Raw genomic sequence first — 14406 nt, 5'->3', positions numbered from 1 at the left:
ATGTTCCCTGCAAGGGAAAAACCCCAATAGGTCCCAGGCGGCAACCTGTAAGGGAGAAGTATAAAGCAAAAGCATGAGTGCCAAAAACAGCAGTTCCTTCTATGGCCACTTTAGACTTAAGTGTAAATCATACATTAATGTGTAATATACACTGAGTCATGAATTTAAATCACCCACCTAAGAATGAGTTGGTCATAATGCAGCCAAACGGCTCTGACCAGGACAAAGAACATCTAAAAGTGTGCCAACATGTCTGGAATGGTAGCAAAAGATCTTTTGACCCTGCTAATTGTGGGATGGAGTTTTGTGACTTCAGCTTTTTTTTTACACAAGTAGATTAAAGAGAATACTCTTAGAGTCAGCGAGAGCAGGGGCAGAAGATGACTCACAGGCAGACTACATTGCAACTGACACTGGAATGAACATGACTATGAGGTGGAGACGTGACTCAGTGAAGGATAGGAGCACGGACCTATTCTCTAGAGCTAGAACTGGCCAGAATAGTTCTCAGATTAGAGAGAGCGTAAATAAAAGTGGTAGGCTAGAGGGAAATATGCTCCAGGTTTGTCCTTGTGGCTGGCAGAAAGTAACATCAGTTAGAGGCCTTAAAATACATCAGGTAAGAAGGAGATGTGTGGTAAAAGAAGGGCAGTGTGGCCGTATCGATCAGTCAATCGAGTAAGTCGGATGAAGTCCAGCGGCAGGTAGAAAACCAGCAGCGTAGAGTAGTAGGCCTTCCACCTGACATGCCACCATTAGGAGAGATCGCTCATAAGATGGATGTTCGACCACCTAGGTGGAAAGAGGTTGAGGAGGTAGTCAGGCGTGCAAAGGCTTCTTCGGCCCCAGGGCCAAATGGAGTCCCCTACCGGGTTTATAAAAGTGCAGCTGATGTCCTAAGGTTTTTTTGGAGGCAATTTAGAATAGTATGGCGTAGGGCAGGAGGCATTCTTATTCCAATGGAGAAAGAGTCCTCGGACCTGAGTCAGTTCTGGATGATCTCTCTCCTAAATGTAGAGGGGAATCTTTTCTTTAGTTTAGTTGCACAGAGATTATCTAGTTATTTAGAAAAGAATAGCTACTACTGTGCAGAAGGCAGGAATACCAGGTTTCGCAGGGTGTTTAGAGTACACTAGTGTGATTTGGCATCAGATTCAGACAGCCAAGATTGAGGAAAAAAAGACTTGCATGTTATATTTCTGGATCTAGTAAATGCATTTGGTTCAGTGCTACATAGCCTTATTTGGAAAGCGTTTGCGTATATTATAGTGCCCGTAGTAGTTGTTAACTTAGTAAGAGCATATTTTCAGGATATTAGACTGTGCCTAAGTACAGCAGGTTTCACAACAGGTTGGCAGAGGTTAGAAATTGGCATTATGGCAGGGTGTACCATCTCTCCATTAGCATTTGCGATGGAGATGATTATTAGAGCTTCCAAGTGGGTTGTAGGTGGAGAGAGACATCAGGATTACACCAATTAGGGCATACATTGATGATATGACGTTGGTGACTACAACAGTGCCATGTATGAAGAGAATACTTGAGAGACTTAATAAAAATCTAAAGTGGGCTGGTATGAAAATCAAACCTACTAAGTCTAGAAGTATCTCAATAAGTAGAGGGAAATTGAGTGGTAGAAAGTTAATAATAGATGAAGAAAACATTCCAATAATTAGGGAAAAGGCAGTAAAGAGTTTAGGCAGGTGGTACCAATCAGACATGAATGATGGAGAGCAGGCGGTGCAGTTTTGGAAAGATGTTGCTGAGGGACTGGATAGAATAGATAAATCAGAGCTTCGAGGAAAATTGAAGCTGTGGTGTCTGTACTTTGGATTGTTTCCTAGGTTGATGTGGCCACTCACTGTGTTTGTGATTCCATTATCTGTTGCAGAAAAAATAGAAAGATTAGTTCGTTTTTATATTAGGAAGTGGCTAGGTGTTCCTAGATGCTTAAGTACTGTGGCATTGTATGGGAAAGGTATACTCCAGCAGCTCTCAGTATCTAGTCTAGTAGAGGAATTTAAATGTACCAAAGTTAGGACAGTGGCTCAGGCTAAGCAAGGACGGTGGTAGAATAGGTGTAGAGAAGAAAAAGCTTAGTTGGACAGAGCTGTGGAGTATGGAGGAAAGGAGTATTAGATTTTTGATAGGGGCAACATATGATGTATTGCCAACTCCCCAGAACCTAAAACTCTTGGTAAATGGAGACCCGTTATGTTCGTTATTTTCAGGTACTGCAACTCTAAGGCATATTTTGTCAGGTTGTAAGGTTAGTCTGTCACAAGGACGGTATACATGGCGACATCACCCAGTATTAAGAGGCTTAGCTGCAGGTATTGAAGATGAATGAAGGCAGGTAAACTTAGGAGGGTCTAAGGTGAAGAGAGTTGCAATTCAGTTTGTTCAAGAGGAGGAGAAAGTTAATAAGACGATAAGGAGGCATGGCAGCTAAGAGGATGCTTGTGATTGGGAGATGCAGGTAGATTTAGGAAATAAGCTTGTTGTTCCCCAGGAGATTTTCTCTACAAATTTAAGGCCTGATATAATCTTGTGGTCTAGGAGTAGAATTAGTCTATTTCATAGAGCTGACTGTTCCTTGGGAGGAATTAGTAGCAGAAGCATATGAAAGGAAAAAGCTTAGGTATATGGAGTTGGGGCAGAAGCAGAACGGCGAGGATGGAAAGTTAGAATATGTCCAGTGGAAGTAGGATGTAGAGGATTTGTTGCAAAGTCTGTTGTCTCATTGTTGAGGGAGCTGGGTGTAAGTGGACAGAGTGTGAGGAAAATAGTGAAGGAAGTGTCAGATGAGGCAGTAAAGTCCAGTCAGTAGATTTGGATTAGAAGAAGTAATAGCACCTGGGAGCCCAGAAGGGGGAGCACTTAGGGTAAACACACTTTTAAAAGAAGCAAAGAAGAAGTTCAAGATATTTAAGGGTGAGCCTTTTGAAACCAGGCGGCCATTTTGAGTGAGTTGTATGGCTTTGTTTTTGCTGGCATTTTTAGTGATTGTAGGACTGTTTAGGTGAGTTTGTCTGCTGAATCTGCTAGTGTGTCTTGTCCTGCCTCCACCTCTGGTACCCTCTATATTTTCATTTTCCCCCTACCCGAACCAGGGTTTGCATCCCCACCCCAACTGTGACTGGTATGCAGTTGGTGAGAGGCTGAGGTAGCTTGTGGCTGTGGGGAAAAAAAAAAAAAAAGATGGTTGTTTTGGTGTGAGGAGCAGTGTTGGCTGGCATTAAGGGGGTGACTCTGGGACGCCAGTGGACATTGTCTAGCCACCTTGAGGTGTCGTGGGCCCAACTAGACGAAACACTGATGAAAGGAGGTTCCCACCTGATGACCCCAATGACATGTTGGTCAGCACTGCTCACTGATCTATATAGGGAGTATAGGGAATTATTCCCTATACTCCCTATATAGTCTGGTCCATTTTTTTTTTCTTTAGCACAAGTTTCTTGTGTTTACCTTAAAAACACAGATGCCATCATATTATCAGACTGGTATCCGGGGAGTTTGGAGGCAGGGTGAACGCCTCTTCTTTGAGCCCTTCCTAAGAACTCTTTGTGGGGCCCTGTGCTGGCTGCTACTGTTACCACATGTGACATTGTGTCTGTTCTGTAAAACAATGGGCCTCATGCAAGAACATTTTCGTATTTTTATTCTAAATTTCTCTCACTTTTTTTCGTACGAAGGTCTCGTACGAACACGCCACGTCAGATTCAACAAATGCTCTTAACTTCGGAAAAAGTGTGTAAACGACCTGCGTAAATAATGAATGCCACCCATGCATATTTAAGTGCACGTGCACAAGGATAGTAGATTTGTGTACTCCAAGCCCAAAATGATACCATATAAGGGTACACTTCCTCTCTCCTGTGCCAGGAAGTGTTGAGTGTTGAGTTGGCATCAAGGTGCAAAAAGAACAACTTTATGGGCTCTGAGATTGAAGTTCTGCTTTCAGAGATCCAAAAAAGGAAAATCTGTCATTTTTAGCAGTGTCAGCAGTGGACCTGCTAAAGCGAAGAAATAGGAAGTTATTACGAGTGCTGTTAATTCCGTGTCACCTGTATTTCGTAATGTCACCGAAATAAAAAAGAAATGGCTTAAAAATGTGCTCGATGACTGCAACTAATGCTGTGCAATCAGTTGTTGCCTCATCATGATGGCTCTTTGATGGGGCGGTCCATGAGGGGGGTCTTCTGGCACCACACCTTCTGGTCTGCCTGGGCTGGTTCAGGTAGTAGGAGACCCTCGTTCATGGGAGTATTGTGCAAAACGCACCATGCCAGATTTATCTGGGCTATAGAGCAGTTTGCCCCCAGCTATATCGCGACACACCCACCTGGCCTTCAGCTCATCAATAGTGTCCTCCATAACAGCAGGGTTGCTTTGATGCATATATGTGTGCAGTCTATTGCTGAATGTAATTGGGTTTAATCGGCGTGTTTCTCTCCAGCACAGTCCTTGTCAATCTTAATCGCGATGTCAGCCATTCGTCTGTCTCCACATGGGTATCTACACAGTCTCTTCCAAGAGCCTGACGCGCTAAGGTATCCAAAAGTAGCAAGTCAGCCACTGGTTACACTTCCCATTGACCTTGTTATATACAGAGTCAAATTAACCTTAAATTAGTGCATAATTTAAGTCAAACAGAATAATATCAGCATCATTATGGGGTGTAATGTATATATTTATTTATGTTTGCTTCAAATTAATTAAATATACAATACATTAGTCAAGCAAACTCGATTCGAATAACAGCAGACTATTTTACGAAACTCCTACGACAGGTCTGGATCACTCGTAAATTCTGTTCGTACCTGAAAAAAAACTTAAAATACGAAAAAAGTGGTGACTGCGCAAAATCTCTTAAATCACTCGTAAGCACGATTTAAGAAAAAATCTGTACGTACGAACGGTTGTTGCATGAGGCCTATTCTTTAGGTAGGTAGCAAGTGTCCATCCATCCATTTTCTGTTTTCGGGGGGGGTGCTGGAGCCTATCCCAGCTGTCATTGTGCGAGAGGCAGGGTTCACCCTGGACAGGTCGCCAGTCCATCACAGGGCCACACAGAGACAAACAACCATGCATGCTCAGATGCACTCCTAGGGACAATTTAGAGTCACCATTTAACCTAACATGCATGTTTTTGGGTGATGGAGGAAGCCGGAGTACTCAGAGATAACCCACACATTCATGGGAGAACATGCAAACTCCACACAGACCATTTTTCTTGAGATAAACAGTAGGCTGAGCATGCGCCACTCGGGTGTCGTTACATCATAGTAGAAGTGGGAAACATAAAGATGACGCCATTAAAAAAAAAAGTAGCAGCTAAACCTCAAACGAAGGGAAATTATGTGGAAATGGTGATGGTCCTTACTCATGATTAAAACAATTATACAGAATGATTGCAGCCAGTTGAGATAATTGCAGTTTATTATAATTTTGACAGGCCTTGTTATACAAATATGCTCCTACACACATTTCTTTGGGTAATGTTAAAATGGCAACATGTCTCTTGGAGCCAAATGCCATGCAGGCTGCTTGGTTGATCCAGCAGAAAGTGTCCTCGGGATTCAAAGTAAACAGGTAAACGGCATGCAAGTGACACTTAAGTGTCCTTAAGTATCAAAAATCTTGGGCATGAAAGATGCAATGGCATTGTCCTACACACTTTCTGGAGAATCACATTTCAAACCATTTCACCATCAGTTAAACACCAAACAGTTGATAACAAATGTTAATATCATGATTTGAGTAGGTAGTAGGTGTTGTACTAAAATGTGCCGTTTCATATTGCCCCAAAGCAAACTTAAAATATCACTGATTAGCTATCATCTCTTGCTGTGAAAGTATAGTGGAATTGTTCATGTACGACATGACACAGCCAAACTGAGACCATGGAAAGGGGTGTAATTTTAGCAACGCAATTAGACCATTAATGCAATTTTGAAATGGTGTAATGTAGCTGTGCTATTCATCACAGGTTTGTTGTAACCCGAGTGGTGTATGAGTGATTGCATGTGATGAATGAATGCACAAATTGATTAAAGCAGAAAGAACCATATTTTACCCCAGATTTCATGGCATCGTGTGAATATTCATCAGTTCATCACGTGCAGCACGACCTCTACTTTCCATAAATTAAGTTCAAATGAAAAAATAAGCAGCAACTTCAGTTCATGTTTTTTATACTCTAGCAGACAGGCTTCTGGCTGCTTTTGGCTTTATTAACCACTGGTGATGCAGAGCAGAGTCTGTCGGCTGCCATTCGAGGCAAAGCTCCCATCAGACTAACAAGAAGCAGTTTCATCAGTTTTGCAAACACAGTCATCGCAATTTGGCCAATTAACTTTGGGCCACACACTGCTCAGCATGATTCCAAACTGTAAATTAACCTGAAATTTTTACCATGCTCTAAAGTTGATAGAACATAAACTTGTGCAGTGTTTCTGAATACATTTTAGTATGTTCTGACTACATAGTTGTTTAGAATGGTTAGTCTGTCTTTTAGTGTGTTTAAACTCTGTAAGTAGCTACATTGGACCTAATCTATTGAGAAATTGATTTGGATTGTCATTTAGTGAGTGATGACTGCTTTTGATCACTTTGGCTATCCCAGTACAATCAGTCATCCAACTTTCCAGAGGTCCAACATGTGAGAATCATAAAGTCACTGATAATTCATCAAGTATAAATCTATGTTTTGTCCCATTACTGATGTTGATCTAATTGAAAATATACCTCCCCATTTGTCATCTGTTCAGCTGTTTCTTCCATTTTACTGCTAGCTGTACACTAATCCTGCTCTGTATTCACATAAATACAGATACCCCCACATGTTGGAGTCTTTGTGTTCACGCCTTTTCAGGAAAATCAGGCATATGACACACGACTGTGGCGTTTGTCCGATAAACAGCGATCACGCCAGAACTTGAATTAGAGGCCACAAGATGCAGCTGCATGTACTGGTTCTCCCTGCCTTTCCACCCTTTCATATTGTGAATCCAACTATTGCTTTGAATTCTGAATGCATCTCTTGCATCCAAATAGAAAGGCCCAAAAATCTTTCCATCACTTTCCACCGACACCCACTTACCACCTAAATCCCTGCACGTGTCTCTGACAAGACGAAAACGCAGGTTTTCACATGTAGCTCCGTTTTTCTTGGATCTTACCTGTCCTTAATTCAGCCAGATGGATTACAGCTGTGTTCTGCCAGACTACCAGTCAGGCCTTCTGCTCTACAGTCACGATGGCACAAAAAAACTCCAATTCCCTTGTTAATAAACAGAAAGAGCAAATGTCAGTGAATTCATCCATCTTTGTCTGAGTCTGCCTTATTTTTCTGTCTCACTCAAGGATGCAGACATTTGTGGAGATACCCTTCAAGTTTAGTGAGGCAGTTAAAGTTGCACCGTGAAACGCTACTGAATTGAACTTAATTGAAGCACATCAGTTTGAATCGCAAGTCCACCTCAAAAGGCAGATGTGTTGTATCTCCTTTATAGAGAAATAATTGCTGGCGAAGTTGTGAGAAGTAAGAAACCCTGCATTTCTCTGAGAAGATTGATTCCTCCTGGGAACCATGTCTGTTTAAAAAGCAACACAGATTCATGCTAAACGGGAATGAACATTCTATTTATCTTTTTTTATCCATGTGAAGCTGTCTGCCTTACACAGAGTTTAATTCAGTGCATGTTTCCCTGGGGTGCCTTTAAAGCCAAGAGGAGTTTGAACATATACCACATGGGTGAACATTCTCTGGACAGCAAGTCCCCGATTTTCTGCATTGTCTTTACTATATGTCATTCACATCCTCGCTTCCTCCATGCTTCCAGTCTTCTGCTGTGGCCTCTTTAATAGAGCAACAAATGCCCCTTTGAATTTTAAAAAGTGGTCCATTTTTCCCATGAGCAGCTTGTTGTATTAGAAAAGCTTAACTTTATGAAATGAGATTGGCAAATAGCCAGATTAGAGTGAAACAATATTTATGCAGTGCGAGTGAATAACTTGTAGTTTTGACTGAGCTTTGTGGCTAAGCAGCTGAATAGGTGTAAAACTCTAAATTATAACTGTCACACCTGAACCTTAGCTCCAAAAGTGTATGGACATGCCCTGAAAGGGACCACATATGAGAATACAAATGTCCAAAACATTTGCTCTTGGCTTCTACCTGCGCGTACTCCTCCAGCTTCGGGGTGATGACTTTTTGATTACAGCAGGTAATCTTCCAAAGGTTTTATGCCAAGCGAGTACGTGAGACCTGTATCACTTTGTGATATTGTGGAAACATCCAAATACATGTGACATTCATAACAACTAAAAGTGATTACAGATAGTTAAGGAGTCATATCAGTGCATCTTATGCACTCCACCCAGACATCCCTCCATCTCCTGCTGTAAAGAGCACCAGTGAGCAAATGTTCCGAAGTATTTATCAATGGCTTATGAGAAAGAATAGTCTTCAGGTTTTTATAGTCAGAAGACTTTCAAATTAGTCTTTTGTCATCAGGATCTGAACTCTGGATCAAGATTTCTTATTTAACTTTGCAGAGAGAATCTCTACAGCTTGTTATACTGACTTAATGACTTGCAGTTCTTCTTTTAGGGCGCCAGTTACACATTTTGAACTAAATGTCCTTATTTTATTTAGATTTAGAAGCTCTTCTAACCACTTCTCCCAAACATTTCTCCATAAATACTGACTCTTCTGTTTAACGTCTATGTTAACTCATTGATTGACTGAAACCTTGAAGTGTTTCTTTTTACTTCGCACCTTAAGATGGTGCTTTATATAGAACTGCCTTAGAGGTTTGAATTTTTTACCTGCGCCCAGACTAATGATTCTAGAGTCTTATAATGTGCAGTCATTAAGAATTTAGTCTTAAGAGGTGATGGCTTCTGTTCTCTTTGTGCAGCTCAGGTTGCTGCAAATAAGTTAACAAGATTATTTATCAAAGACTTTGAGAATGAGAATATGTCTGAATTCCAAGCTCTTCTATCCAAATTAGAAAATAAACTGTCCTCACTACCCTAAGAATTTGTAGCATATTCTTCCACATTCAGCAACACACAAAGCACACATGTCGATGCAGACTTTGGTCATAATTACAGAGACCTACACATCAGACTTTTAATCCAGGAAACAGTATTCACATGGACGATAATAAAAAAGAAATCCTCGCTTCTCTTTCCATGTACAAATCCGATTTTATTCAGAAAGATTTTTTTCTTTTTGCTGCCAAACAAGCTGCTTGATGACTAATCCTTCAAAAGGAAAAATGTTCTTTAATCCAGACCTTTTAAGGTCGCAGATAGCTCATTGCTAGGATTTAGACTTCTCAGCATAATCGTTGCATACTTCAAGAGCTTACTCTTTTTAAACCGGAATGTTTTTTTTTTCATCGGATTGTATTCCTGTGCACGTGAGGGATCTATCCTGCAAAATTAGCTTTTTACCATTTGTTGCTGCTTTTCTTTAGAATTTAGATTGTGTTGACAGAACAGGAGTGTGACCTCTTTAGCAGTTAGCGGTACCCTCTACTGTTAATGCTTCTGTTGTGACTTTTATAGTCCTGCTCCCTAACCAGCTGTTTTTTTTCTCTCTCCTTTCTTATTTTTTCCACCAATGAATGATGGCACTTATGCTAGGTATGCATTGTGGCCTTGTCTGGAATTGTTGCAAGCATCTTTGGAAAAGACCCTTTTCCACTGAAAGATCATAGTTTCTATTTGTTCTTATGATACAATAATGGCTTTATCACACCTGGTGCCTCACCTTCATTTTCTTGCATGTATAAACATACACATCTGCAAACACATGCATACATACTGACGCACCAAAAAAACGAAACTCTGCCAAAACTCGGCAAACACATTAATTTTCTGACTCAGGGGTGACAGTGTTTTCTACAGTACTAAACAGAATTCCTTCCCAGCTCAGTCTACACCCCCAACGTGCCTTTCTGCTGTTGTCACTACCTAAAGTATCATCCTCACCTTACAACCTGGGGTGCATTGAGTGTTTCACACTGTGGGCCTCCGTCCTTTTTTTGCACAGCACACTGGTTTTATCCTGACAAAACTCATCTGTTTTCTCGTGGCAGTAAGAGATGTAGTGCTGGTCCATGTCCCTGTGGTAGGGGACCATATTTTACCATAGTATTTCTCCCTCTTCTTACATATTTGTAATTAAAATGTTCCTGGAGCCTGAGGGTACTGATAGCTTTGTTTATAGATAAGTCCAAAAAAAAAAATAGCTACTAAAAAGTAGTGTATTACAGAAATGTCCACGCTTTGCTCAGAATCTGTCTTGGTGAGTTCTGAAGCCGTAATTACAAGGCCTCTTGTCTGTGTCTTTCAATTATGCTTTGCGCCTTTCTGAGGGTATCTTTGATCTTCATTTGATCAATCAAAGCCTCAGTCCTTCTACGCTGTTGAAGGAGGATTTTATAAATCAACTCCACCTTGTATTTGGTAAATTCTGTGGCCTTGGTTAATCAACTCCTTCTAGTTATATTTGGCACCAGTAAAGGAGGACTTGGTCTCTCGTGCCAAGAGCCTATGACTTGTTCCTTTAGGGCTGTAAAACATACTTTAACCCGTTACTGAAACTAATGAAACTGGCTGAATACCATCTTGTTATCATATCACAGACAGTTGATTTATTAATATTTGTGCCAATTTCTGACGACAGTACAAGATATGAGCACAGTTGTTTGGGGTATAATGGTTTGCTTTCAGAATACACCTAACAACAGAAAAAATAACAATGTCTATTTGTCACTGGCCAAAGCACTGCTTCAGAAGAAGACATTTTCTCCAATGAGGAATTCAATTTTTTTTATTCCTTCTGTTTACAATTACACATTTACACAAGTCACACGGATAGACGAGACCTTGGAAGCTGCTGTTTGTATTTTGTTGGAAAAATCAAAGCTGAATTCATTGTGTACTCTGAATATACACAGGGGTATTTGAGTTTTAATTTTGAAGGGAATACCACGCGAGAACACAATCTCCTCTTTCTGTGTTGAAAAGAACAGATGTTTTTGAAAAATTAAAAGTGAGTTTCTCTGTATCTCATTTAGAGAGAAACTGTTCCTGTGGCACCTGAAGCTCATCTTCCCTCAGAGCAGCTCAGAGTTCAGTCAGAGGAGGTGAGTCACACAGTAGTTGCACATCTCTTGGGTAGTACATCCTTAAAGATTTCTGCTAAACTTTGTGTATTTATCTAATAAGAGATTAGAATAATACAGCACTGTGATTTGAATTGGACCATGATGTGAATTGATTTGACTTGATTTTATCTTGCTGATCTCACGTTTTCCTTCGACATGTCTTTTTATCATTTTTTTGTTGCAGGGTGTCTGACAGACAAACCTTGATGCAGGTCTTGACTCCTTTTATTCACCCTACAGATTCGGACCCTGTGATTCGTCAAAAGTGAGCTTTGTCCCAATCACACTTGGTTCTGTATTGTTTTTAGGGATGTACCATTCCAAGCTAAAGGTATTTCTTAGCAAATGTAATCTCTCTAAACCCTCCTTCAAGTTCAGTAATAAATGCAGCTACATTTTTCTAGACCTGTGAAGTTTTTCATAGATTTCTAGATTTTTCAAATTTTCTTTCTATGTTTCTATTTCTATATATTTTTATATAGTTTCTTTCAAATGTTTATACATTTCTATTAATAGAATGGATATACAAAACAAAGTTTTCTCCACTGGTAATGCACACTTAAAGAAGTCAAATGAAACCATTTTTCCATTGTGTGGGATGGTCAGGCAGTATCTCTGTGATTTGATTGCGATTGACTGAGTATCAATGCAGGATTGGGTTAAAAGACAGGACTCACAGCTGCCCTTTTCTGTGTGTGGAGTAGTTGTTTCACGTAGTTTGCAACAGGCTTTTAGTTCAAAGAGGTTTGAATATCTTTTGGGAGTGATCATACCAAATAAATAAAGATCAGTTTTCACATCACAGTGTAGTATCGCCTAAGATTATTTGGAATCCCCATTGACATAGTTTTGAAAAAAGCTTTGGTTACCTGGTACTGCCTGCAATTTAAAAAAATAAATAAATAAATAAATGTCAGTCAAAAGTCCATCCTTGATGCAGCAGGTAATTAAAAAGCCTCATCACTTAGTGTACATGTACTGCTGTAATTAAAATGTATTGCAATTTTGAAAAAATATATTTGATTTTTGTGCATTCCCTGCTCATGAATAGAGAAAAAACACTGAATTTGATCTCAACACTAATTTGATATTTGGCTTGAAAGTCTTGCAAGTTTATGTATAATGACTGCTTTTCGCTTTATTGTTTTCCCTTGAAAAGTTTAGCTGTTTGGCAGCAACTTAAAGGGAACGTTGTGTTAATAGATTCTCGTTTTCCTAACAGCTGGGGAAAAGTGTGTAGGAAAAAAGCTAAAGGGATCAATCATGATAATTACTGTTTAAATGCAGACAGATGCATATCTGTGTTTCCAGCCTATTTTTGATACGCCATCATTACTCACTGATGAATTTAGTCAGGAGCCTCTTGGCATCACAAACCAATGGAAAGGAAAGCTCTCAACGTCACTTTTCAACAATGTGAAATAGGGATGTCCTGATCCGATCACGTGATCGGAAATCAGGGCCGATCACGTGGTTTCAGACTCGATCGGAATCAGACGTTACATCCCGATCAGCGATCGGATGTATAGCCTAATATATATATATATATATAATCTTTTTTTTTTTTTTATCAGAACTATAATATTTCAAAATAAATGGGGAAAAATAACAGCTTGGTATTTACTGTTATGTGGTGGTACAGAGTCAGACCATCTCAACTCCACAAAGAAACAATGCATGCGGCATGACGTCACTTTGCTGCGTGCCGTAAAGCGAAGCAGAACACGGCAGCAGCTTGAAGCTGGGGGCGCGAATGTCCGCGGTGTGGAGGCATTTCAAAGTGAATAACAAAAACGTTGCGATTGCAAAGTGTGAGATATGCAAACTTGGGATTTCCAAAGGTGGCAAGGACATCACTAAAATCCTTGATGAGAACAGGAACAGGCTGAAACCTGACAAGGTAGAGATGTTGGTTTTCATCAATAAAAACGTACATTTCCTTCTGTGAAGCCAGAGGAGGAGAGTAAGAATTAGGAGTGCAGTTCCAAAAAGCACATTGGTGGCCTTACTTTATAACACTGTGGCACTTTTATTTGCTTATTTGTTTACATGCCTGCCAGGTATTTCAAGTCGAGCTGCTGCTCGTTTTTATATTAGAGATTGTTGCACTAAACTACAATGTGAAGAATTTGTTTATTACTTGATTACTTTTTTTGTTCAAGCTACCCCACAGAGGTGCTAAATGATAAAATAAGGTGAATAAAATAAAAAAATCAGGGACGTCCTGGATCTGTTTCTTCGATGTTCTTTATTTATTTATTTATTTTAATGTACTGAAGAAGTATCGGATCGGGGCTCGGTATCGGCAGATACTCAAAATCAAATGACTCGGACTCGGGGGCGAACCTGGAGCAGGTCTGCGTCCGCCTGTTACTGACCAGAGCTACTGTACTTGAGTCTGGCAGCACAGTGTTTAAGTATTAAGCTTCATTTATAGAGTGAATACAAATCAGTGTGAATGTCCACGAGCCCAGTTTAAGAAGGAAGGAATCAAGCTGCGTACATTTTTTAAAAGAGTTGTACTTTTTCTCTCACACATTCTGTCACAGCTGTTTAACATAAAAGTATAAGCCAGTTACTAAGTGAATGTACAAAAGCTGTTTTATATAAATCCTCCTTGCATATCGGTAATTAACTCACTAACCCACTGATGTTCCTCCTCAGTAATTCAAACATGCCAAACAGAGCGGGCTCAGCTCTGCATCACTGTGTAATTACACAGATTAAACCACCCCTTGCTCCATTTCTGTTCTTTTACACACAGCACCAATATAAAATAAAGACACATCAGTCCCAGCTTGAAAGGTATATGTGAAAAGGCCTGAAGGCAGACTATAGAAAATAGATGGATGGACCACATTCCTTTTATTTCCCCAGGTTGACATTTCTCCCACAATGAACTCCGGACATTGAACAAGCAGCTTATTTGATTGCAGAACACCCAGAATTTTTCTAATCTGAACCTCCAACACATCATTGATTTGATTTCTGAAAGGCAATCTTTATACTGATAGCAGTTAGCAGCAATCAACCTGCTGTTAAACCTCCGTCAAGAGCATTTTGTAGTGTGGCATACCTCTTAAAATAGAAAAATAGATTTATAATTCACTCGGGTGCTATAGTTGACTGTCTGTGTGTATTTCACTTCATAACTTCAGAAGACCTAAAGAAATGCTGTCCACCCAAATGTTTTGTTGTTTTTTTATTGAGGTGATGA

The 14406-nt window shown here is 40.0% G+C and overlaps 1 protein-coding gene across 1 annotated transcript in view; it reads left to right on the top strand.

The window, feature by feature from the left end:
• znhit6 (zinc finger HIT-type containing 6) overlaps positions 1-14406 on the top strand; it is a 40419-nt gene that overhangs the window by 15666 nt on the left and 10347 nt on the right. The window contains exons 6-7 of the mRNA XM_075484444.1: positions 11100-11168; positions 11374-11454. Of these exons, the coding sequence (XP_075340559.1) occupies positions 11100-11168; positions 11374-11454 (150 nt within the window). The remainder of the gene's footprint in view (positions 1-11099; positions 11169-11373; positions 11455-14406) is intronic.

Source organism: Odontesthes bonariensis, chromosome 15 (genome assembly GCF_027942865.1).
Source record: "Odontesthes bonariensis isolate fOdoBon6 chromosome 15, fOdoBon6.hap1, whole genome shotgun sequence".
NCBI lineage: Eukaryota > Metazoa > Chordata > Actinopteri > Atheriniformes > Atherinopsidae > Odontesthes > Odontesthes bonariensis.
The sequence above is the reverse complement of the archived record's forward strand: the minus strand, read 5'-3'. Positions and strand labels throughout refer to the sequence as shown.